An 11,261-nucleotide genomic window follows, 5' to 3' on the forward strand; every position below is an offset into this window, starting at 1 on the left:
TTCTCTTAATACTCCTATTTTTCATATGTTTGCAAAACTATTAAGAATCCTTGAACAACAGTGTTATGGTAATTGTAACATGTTTCATTATCATTATATCACTAAAGGATAAAAGATTTTAACAGATAGATAAATGAATTACATCTAATTTTAGATATTTACTTTATTAAAATAAGTTATGAAAAAAAGGAATTTTATGTAAAAATAAATTATAATTATATTATAAATCATATTTATGCACTAAATTAAAGAATGAATATGAACAGAACATACTGAATATAAAAGATATATTTCATATAACTTAATAAACAAGAAATTTCATATTATATAATATGTAAAAGCAATATCATTTTTATTATATTATCATATATTAATCTACATTATACATTTTTATCATGTTAATATTTATTTTTATATTATTTTATTTCTTTTTTTTGCATTTTTATTTGAGCATAACATTTTTTTTTATCATTAGAAATTGTTGTAAATGTTTATATTATAAATACGTATTTTAAATTTTATATAAGCACACTACCTTTTCTTTTATAAAATTTTAGAAATAATTTTGCCTTTTATAAAATTCCTATTACTTACATCATTAGGCTAGTAATGTTACATAAACATTATTTTTTTTATCATATTATTTGTTGATCAGTTACAGAGTTCTAACACAAAAATATATCCACCATATTAATTATATATTTAAAGGCATTAGAAGCATTTTATTAATTAGCCTTCTTTAGTATCAATTCTAATTGGAAATATTGACATTATATTTTTTGCTCCGTCCAAGAATTTAATCAATATATATTCTGAGAATATTGTTTTATAGAAGAAATTATATTATTTTAAAATATATTTATATTATTACATTAATTTCGTAAGTATGTAAAATATTAACGTTATAGATAAATTTTTTTTTTTATTTGTCTAATTATATTTTGCATTGCATAGTAAGAAAACAACAAATGGAAATTTTTTAAGGTGTAGTGGTAAAATAATTTATTCCAAAATAAGGAGAATATATATTTTCCTCATAATTAATGATCATAACATATCATGTATTCTTTAGTGAAGCTTGGCCCTCTAATTCAAATTCATATTTCTTATAATTTTGTACTTTTAACACATTTCTTTGGAAGTTCAGTTCTCCGTTATATTTTATAATTAGAGTGATATAGCTCAATAAGAATTAAAATTCTAGAATAATTCATTATTATAGGAGATTATAATATCATTTTCAATGTAATATATTGATATTATTATGTGTAAAATGTGTTTTTATACGAATATCATTATATTATTAAAGATATTAATAATAACAAAAAAATAAATTGCCTTATAGTACATGCTTATTAGTCAATATATGACGAACATATACACAAAATTCATGAAACATATTCTAATTATATAGGTACATACTGTAATATTTATAAATATCTATGAACCATCTAATAAAGAATTTTTATTAATTTTCTATTGCTAAATTATCTAATATTTCATTCCAAAGATATATGACAAGTTTCACTAAATAATTAATATTTTTAATTTTCGCAATATTTATATAAATAAATTTTATGCTTTATTTAACACAATCAATATCACTAGTGACACATAATTACTACTTATACATGTTATCACATTAAGCACGAGGTAAAATGAAATATATATATTGTCTCTGGGCATGTTATAATATGTTGTTATATAAGGATTTTTTTTATAATTATTTATATAATTTAAGTATAATTTTTGAAAAAAAACTTTTAATTGAATATATTATAATATCATAAATAATAAATTTTTTATAAATTATTATGATGATATATACTGAATAAAAAATATATCCATATATGACGAATAATGCATCATCTACTGTGCAAGAAGAATAAAAAATATTTATATTTTTTTATAAACATATATCTAAATATATATTTATAATATGAACAAAATATGTTAAAATTAGTAAAAAATATGTTCATATTTGTATTTATGCTCTAATGATGAAAAGTATGTTAAAACGTATAAATATATATCTGTTAAATATTTGATTATTTCACCCAATTAAAATATATTTAACCAATTTAAAATATAATATATTATATGAGTATGTGTTTTGTCAATATAAATATAATATACTACTAATAATATGAAATATATATACACATATATAAGCGGAAGATATTAAATTAATTAAATAAGAGAATAATTGCATTGACGTTCTATGGAAATATACAAATAAATTTTAATTATGATATAAATTATTTTATAATTCTTAATAATTTTGTTATATCGTAATATAAAAATAGTTGTCATATATTCAAAAAATAATATAGCTAATATTTCCCTAATTTATATATTCCTGTGCACACAAAGTACCAAATAAAAAAAAAACGATATTAATATAATCAGTATTATTATAAGAAAAATATATTTACTTTATTTTTAGGTTATTAAGTCTGTGTAAGAAAAAATATATGAGCATCCATAAATTTTCTTAAAATGTTAATAGATATAATCTTTATTACAAAAATCATTGGATTATAAGAAATACATATTGGAAGAATTAAGAATACCAGAAAATTCCATAATGGAGAAGAATAAACACAAAAATAATAATATATATTAAAAAAAATATATTTATGTACATAATTATATTATTATTCTATTCTGAAAAAAATATATATTATTATATATAATTAATAAAAATTTTAAATGTTTTCTCAAGACATCATAAATTCATTCATTTTTTTTTAATAATAATAATGAATGCAAAAGAATATTATCGTTTGTCAAGGGTCATATTCTAAAGTAATTTATACATGTCAAATTTATATTTTTATGTCCTAATTTATATTTTCATAATTTACGAATGTTCATAATTACGGTATATTTTTTATGCGCATTTTGATATAATTGAATTTTATATATTAATAATATTTATTTTGCTGTTATATGCATATAGTTTATTTGGATATATCATTATACCTTTAACGTGATATGTTGTCCTAGTCCTATTCGTACAGAATTTCAACATTTAAGGATTTATAAAAATGTAAATTTTATTCCATTTCAATCTACAAGTGAAATGAATGCTTTACAAATATAAAATATATTTGTCTATATTTATATAATAATTACACCTTCTTTGAAATTAATATTTTAATATGTTTTGTAAGTGTTTCATTATATTAATACCATTATATTTGTGGAATAAATGAGGATGCCTTTTTTTTTTTTTGCATTATTATATAGCCATGATTGTATAAATACTCAGCTATTTCATGTAAACATTTTTGCACTCAACTTAATTATTGATATTTTCAATTTTTTATAAAGTAATGGCATATTATATAAGAAACAGAAAAAATATTAAGATATAATCAAATAATTTATTCTTTAAACATATACATACAGTGCTAATAAAATGTACAGTTTCGCATATCCCACTTTTAAATCAGTTTACGCCTTTTGATATATGAATATGTAGATTATCAAGTAGGAGAAATGATTATAATAAAAATCGTCATGTATTTCCAAATTAATTGAGATATAGTGATTCAATATATGAAAACATTAGAACACACTGAAAAAGATTAAATATAATGTATTAATCTGTATAATATTTACACCTATAATATTACATTAAATTTAAGTTTTTGTGAATCTAGATTATTATAATGTAAGCAAAGCATATCTCATATTCATATATAATATTATTATAGATAAACAAAAATAAAGGAAAATATTAGTCACATAATGAACTTCATTTAATCCTATTGCTTTATTCATTTTCTTGTATATATTATTTTGTTAGAACTATTCTTTGTTATTTTATGTTTATTATTTTTTTGAGATTATATTTTCTTCTGTTTTAAGATAAATATATATATTGAATAAATATGAAATATTTGAAAAAGAGTTATTACCTTAGATTTTTTTTAGCATATAGGTTATCCTAGTACACCATAGGCAAGAAAATATCAGATACGTATATATTAATTTGTTACATTCAACATATATAATGTCACGTCTATTTTTATTATATATACAATTCACCATAATAGCAGTTTATTAATTACTTACATAAAAAGGAAAAAATAATATATTTCTATTTTTAATGTTTAAAAATATTACTTTTATTTCCATTTTGATCAAAAATAGCATTCATATTTATATTAGATATATCTGTACAGGTAATTGAATAATATTATTTTAAAGAAATATTATGAGTACCATGTTATTAGAAACGTAGATTTAAGAATCTATTTACGTTATGCTTACATTTATAAAATTGTGAAAAAAAATAGGAGAATAATTCATTTTATATTCCATAATTTTATATTTATTTAGAACGCTTTAATAAAAATTGTCAATATATATATTTCTAAGCATATGTATATAATATATATACAATGCAATATTCAAAAAATTGGAAATATTCTTTTTAAATGAATATACATATAAAACCATATTGATCTTTCGAATTAATAAACAAGACGTTATAGTTTCTGATATATATATATATATAGAATTGTATACATTATGCTAATGATACGATATTAAATGTTGTTTAATTATAATATTTTTCTATAATAAAGCATTAAAGAACTAATTTTTATAGCTTTTAAAAAAATATTTTATAAAAGTGCTTTTTAATATATATTTGTTCAGTTACATTATATAGTATTACATAACTAAAGAAAATTATCAACATATGTCTACTCCTTTTATTATTTATATAGTTCATAACTCAATCTATTTCGAAGAAATAAATATTTTAGCTTTTCTTTATTATTTTAATGTACTTTGAAATATAGAAATTGAAACATGTAAATATAATATTATAAATATTCAATAATATCTTATAATGAAGAAATGCTCTCAATAGTGGTTATTCGTGTTATAAATGTGAAAATGTCTTATTTTTTTCATTCAAAATTAAATTTCAAATATTAAAGTATATATAATATATATCTATATGATTGTATTATCACTTTTATAAAATATATAATTCAGCAGCATATAATTACAATTTATGAAATTTATAAAAATTTTGTACTTATGTTTCATTTTAATAATTGCAATGAAAATGTGGTTATCTATGTGTCTTATAAAAGCATTAAGTACTTTATCTTTATTGCAAAAATAAATATTTGGAATTATTAAAATAAGGATATCATTAAAGTAAAACGATATAAAAAAATCATATATAATATGATATACATTCTTTATGCACTATATTTATGCAAAAAACAATTTTATCCATGTTATTGGATATATAATTTCTATGTAAGTTTGTCCATTTCTCTTCCTTATTACAAAAAGCAAAATATAATAATAACTTTTTTTTCTCAATATATAACAATTAAATTCATAATTAAATGCATTAATAATTTCATTGTAATATTAAATATATGTTATATTAAAATAAACAAATAGTTAAGACTATTTTTAATTATAAGAAACACTGAGAATTGAATAAAAACTCAAATTACTTGTTATTATGTGCTTTAAAAGAAATAGGTAAAAGAAATTTTTTTTTTGGTTTTAAATGGAATCTATATTGACATTTTTGTTTTAGGATGCACATATATATATTTCTAATAACAATAACATAGCTGAATACAATTTACATTCTACCTTTTAATTCATTTGTATTACAAAGTTAATATGAATAAAATTATTTTTGTAACTCAAGAATGCATATTTGGATAACGTCATTTAGTTCTTATGTATTCTTACATAAAATAATATTATAAATCAAAAAACCAAGTATGTGAGCGTGAATAATTGCTTTTTTTTTTATTCATTTATTTTATTAAAAAAGAACACGTGGAATCATCTTACTCAATTCATATTATAACGCAATTGTATTATTTTAATACAATTAATATTCTTTGAACAAAATAAAATGTTTATATTTCATTAATTATAATATAAGAGTACATAATTTATTATAATTTTTTTTATTTACAGCACATTGTATTTATAACAATAAATTTGTGGAAAAAACGAAAAAATTGGATTTTATGAGCATATTTTTTAATATTGAAAAATAGGTACTATATTTTCTAATAATTTAAAATCAACGATAATTATTAAAAAACATGTACCTATTTAAAGCTATTACTAAAAATTATAATATCCTCAGTAAGAAATATTTTAAATTATGATAACTGTATCATTATTTTTTATTATTTTATGTATATTAATTTTGTAGCATAATATTATTTTAGTATTATAAACTATATTTTTTTTACGTAATATAAAAGGGCTTTAAATCCTAGGAAAAATAACTTTTATGTATTGTAAATATTAATTGAAAAATATTTTTTATTGCAATAGAATGATAATTTTTACAGTTTTTCTACATAAATAAAGGATAAGATAGTGTATATTTCCTATTAAAACTTCTTATTTTATGTGTTTGTTTAATTTTATATTTTTTATTTGTTTATTCTTAAAACATAACGAAAAGTAGATAAACAATAGCAATTAGAATTTTATCATTGAATATTAATTTTTAAATGAATTATTAAAGTGTGCATGATTTATTAGCATTTTTTCGTATGATATGTTGTATATACTTTAAAGTGATTATTTTGGCAAATGATTATTCCGTCTTAATTCAAATTATATTGCTTATAAAAAGAAGAACTATATAATCCAATTAGACAGAATAAATAATATATTAATTTTTTTCAGCGTTTTAATATTGTAAATAATTTTTTTTTACTATTATACATATTAACATTTTTTTTAAAAAGATACATAATACAAGATGGATTCTCAATCACCTCCAAACGAGGTGAGTAAATATTTTTATTTATTTCTAAATAATCATATGTTACACACTACTGAAGTGTTATATTATTCATTATTTTGAATGTTCTTTATTACAAAAATTATTATTATTTACTTATAAATGTAAAATTACATTTTTATTTTTAGTATGAATTTTTTAAAAAATTTGATATATATATGGAAGCATCCAAAGACCTTGATCAACGTCTCATTGAAATAGGTGTTCCTAGAAGTGATACTTTTTATGTAGGTGTTTCAGGAAATAGATTGCCTCAGGGTGCTTCTGAAAAACGATTTACTGAGCAAAACGTTACTGAAAATTGTAAATCCATTTTAATACACAATTCTTTAGGTCGTCATTTAGAAGAAAAAATTTGTAAACATTTTTTTATACTCGTAAATCAAATGCCGTCTGTTAAGTATACATATATTACAGAAAAGCCTAATTATGCAATCGATTGTGTATTTTTAAACTACTGGTTAAATTATAATATAAGAGAAAACCATAATGCTTGTGATTCTTGTGTGCAGGAATTTTATGAAAAATTTCAAGTTTCTTTTAGTGATTTTAACAGAAATCTTTTGTCACAATGTTCTGTATCTTATATGGATAAAAATGAATTTGAAAATATGAAGATATTGTATTATTTACATTATTATTATAAGAGAATTTATAGTTATTTGTTTTCTGATATAACTGATGATACTAAAACTTGTTTAGATTGTATTAATGAGTGCATTAGTAACTATAGCAAACTTAAAGTTATGTGTAATAATAAAAGTACTAATCTTTGCAAGGCTTTAGAGGATTTTAAAAATGAGCTTGCTTCACATTTCTCTGTGTCCCATCGTTCAGAAAAATGCGATAAGGAACATTTAAAAAAGTTAACGGATACAGTTGGCGTTACAGGAATATTTAATAGTTCAGGAGAACAAAGCGTATACATAGATTCCATGTTATCTGGAACGTCAGTTGAAGGAAGTACTCTAGAAAATTCAACTTATTTTTCAGAAATAACAATTGACATGAAAAAATTGATAATATATATAGTGATATCAATGTTCGCTATGTTATTAATATTTTTTTATACTTATATGGTAAAAAAAAAAATTATACTATGATTATAAATATATTATATGATATATAAAAAATATTAATATATCATGTTACATTTTAAAATACATTAAAATATTTTAAACTGTTATACTAGAATATACCCTTTGGATCAAGATTACGCACTACAATACGAAGGAAAATAATAGATAGAAAACATATGTACAATAAAAATAATAATTCAACGCTGAATATTTCTGAGGATAATGGAAGGGTTTCGAACATTGGAAAATACAGTATATTATACAGTTAGAACATAAAATATAATATAATGTATATTGTTACATTATTATGCACACAATATATAAATATATTACAAGGGAACGAAAATATTTAAACATAGAACATGGTCCATAGATATAATGGAGTACATGCTTTCCTAATCTAATTTTATTAGATATATATTATAAACACTACAAATGATGAATACAGAAAAATCATATTTAGAAAATATATAAAACAAAAATAAAAGGAATACGTGCTAATTAGTAAATATAAATAATAAAAGAGAATTTCATTGTGATAAAAATTTTTATTATTAATTATTTTATATATTATATCATATGCGTATATAATAAAAGAGCAAAATAAATTAAAATAATATTGAAAATCATTTATTATATTTCTGTTAAATAAGAAATAGTTTAATTATTATGTACATGATGCACTTAAAATATATTTGAATAATATAACATAACGTGAGATACAATGAAAATCTGAATTTGTTAATAAATGTGAAATAGACACTATAAATACTGTTGAATATAAATATATTATATTAGTACTTTAAATTATGGAAATAATAATATATTATTATTATTACTAAAATTTTCAGTCATAATTACATCAATATTTATTTCTATAATTCAATGCAAGTTTTTTTAGTAAATATATTACTGTAAATTCATCTTATATTAATGGTTCGTTAACCATTAAAATAAATGTAAATATTATTTTATAGAATATCTATTATTGGAATTTAATTGCAATAATGATGTAGATGTTTTAAAAAAATAATTTACTTTTGAAATATATCAAAAATATAGTTCTTTATTTTATGATAAACAAAATTATATTAATAAAGTTATTTTAATTTTTTAAAATTTTTACAGCAAATTAGCACATAATATTATAAAAGTATTACATTCATGTGACGACCAAAATTTTAAATAAATGATTGAATTTTCTTAAAAATATAATAATAATTAAATATACAAGGATATAGGTAAGGTAATAAATAAGGTAATAATATTGTAACCATATTTATGAATATATTATTTTATGATTCAATGTGTATAATGTATATAATATAATATATAACCTATATCCATAAAATTTTTAAAATAAAAAATACTAGATGGTAGCATACTATTATCAGATATATAAATTATATAGTTTTTTATTTAATAGAAATGCTGTGATATGCAAAAAAAAAAAAAAAAAAATAATAAATAATAAAATTGTAAATATTATAACTTCTACTTACTCATATGCAATAACAATATGAAAGTAAAGAAATTTATTTCAATTCTCACTATCATCAATAACTATTATTTATATGTATTGCACTAGAAATAAAGTAATAATACATTGCTCATTAGAAATCATCAATAATACAATAAAATTCATTGTGCACTAATAATATAAATTTATAAAATTAATACCTATAATAATTATATTTATATGGAAAAAATATATATAATATTTTTGTTATAACTAAGTTTTTATTAATTATAAAAATATATTTTGATTTTGTGTATAATGCATTCCTTAATTTGAGTATACATAGAGAAATTTTAAAATATGAAATAGAAAAAATACCCGTTGCATGAATTGCAACATATATTACTAACGTTTAAAATATTGCATGCTTATTTCAACGAGTTACCATGTATATAATATATTTTTTATAATTACACCAAACTAAACCATTACTTCTATACAAATAGAAACACTAATTTATGTTTTCTGACATTTTCTAAAATTGAGAATTTAATTAATTTTTATTATTTTCTCCATTGATTTTTATAATTATTAAATGTTTATATATACATATATATATATATATATTAATAGATAAAAAAAAAAAATTATTATAACTACACAAATGAATAGTTAATAACGGAGGGTAATATATTAATTGTTATTGAAAAAATATAAATATAAATAGGTGATTTATGAAAAAATGTAATTTTAATATAATGAATATAATAATTTAAGTGACATAGTATATAATTTTTAGTAATATTACTCCTTTTTTTTTCTTTCCTTTGGTCAACTATATAATGTATATAATAAATAAAAATAATTTAATATCCTCTTAATTCCTACTTATATTCTAGAACGAAAAAAATTGTTATAATACATATATCTTATGTATTAATGAAGAAAAATTAAAATACATGTATTAGCTGCATTATATAATGAAAGAATAAATATATTTCATATATGATAGCAAATGATATCCTACATTTACTGATCATATTACTGTTGTATTATATATGTTAATATTTGTATAATAATATATTTTAATTTAAAAAATAAATTTGATATAAAACTTTATTCAAGTAAATATAAATTTAATACATTGAAATATTTATATTTATTTATGCCTAATATACCCCTTAAAATGGAATCAGCTGTAAATATATTTTTTTATTAATTTTTTCATTATTTTTTTAGCACACAAATATAGTTTTGTTTAATATAGTACATTTTCATTTGTTATAATACATTAAAAATTTATTATGTTATCACAAAATTGGTAAATATCAATATTTTTTAATGTTTGGAAAAGCTGAAGGTTCACTTGATAACTATATTCACGAAATAATAGAAGAATTTAATCCATCCTATGAATAATTAAAAAATTATGGAAAAATACATATTCATACTTCAAGAATGCATATATTACTCGTACAAATAGTGGAAAATTTTGTAATTTTCATATTTAAATGAATAATTATACAATAAAAAAGATGACTGTATATCTAATATGGTACATGTTTAAACAGCATATTATGCTATAAATATATAGAAGATTTATGGGAATAATTAAAAACCTCGCAATTAGAATACGCATCATGTGCTAGAAGAACTACTAAATATATATGCTCTGATTATCCTAGAACATAACAATTTGGCGAATATGTATCTTCTACTTCTTCAGATCAACTAATATTATAGTGTTTTTTACTCTTCTTGGAATATTTTCAATTATTATTTTTTTCTGTATGCGTTATTATAAAATAGCAATAAATATATATGTTAAAATACTGTTATATTAATTCTAAATAAATATATTTGTAAATCACTATGGATGCACATATATATTAAAGTATTT

The 11,261-nt window shown here is 18.9% G+C and overlaps 1 protein-coding gene across 1 annotated transcript; it reads left to right on the forward strand.

Annotated features, from left to right (window-relative positions):
- Positions 1-6,781: 6,781 nt before the first annotated feature.
- PGO_130110 (variable surface protein) lies at positions 6,782-8,171 on the forward strand (the record flags this gene model as incomplete). The annotated part of the gene is made up of 3 exons (XM_028689527.1): positions 6,782-6,808; positions 6,952-7,902; positions 8,016-8,171. The coding sequence occupies 3 exons, from the start codon at positions 6,782-6,784 to the stop codon at positions 8,169-8,171; spliced, it is 1,134 nt and encodes a 377-aa protein (XP_028545328.1).
- Between the last annotated feature and the right edge of the window lie 3,090 nt (positions 8,172-11,261).

The sequence above is a fragment of the Plasmodium gonderi genome (genome assembly GCF_002157705.1).
Source record: "Plasmodium gonderi DNA, contig: Chr13, whole genome shotgun sequence".
Taxonomy (NCBI): domain Eukaryota; phylum Apicomplexa; class Aconoidasida; order Haemosporida; family Plasmodiidae; genus Plasmodium; species Plasmodium gonderi.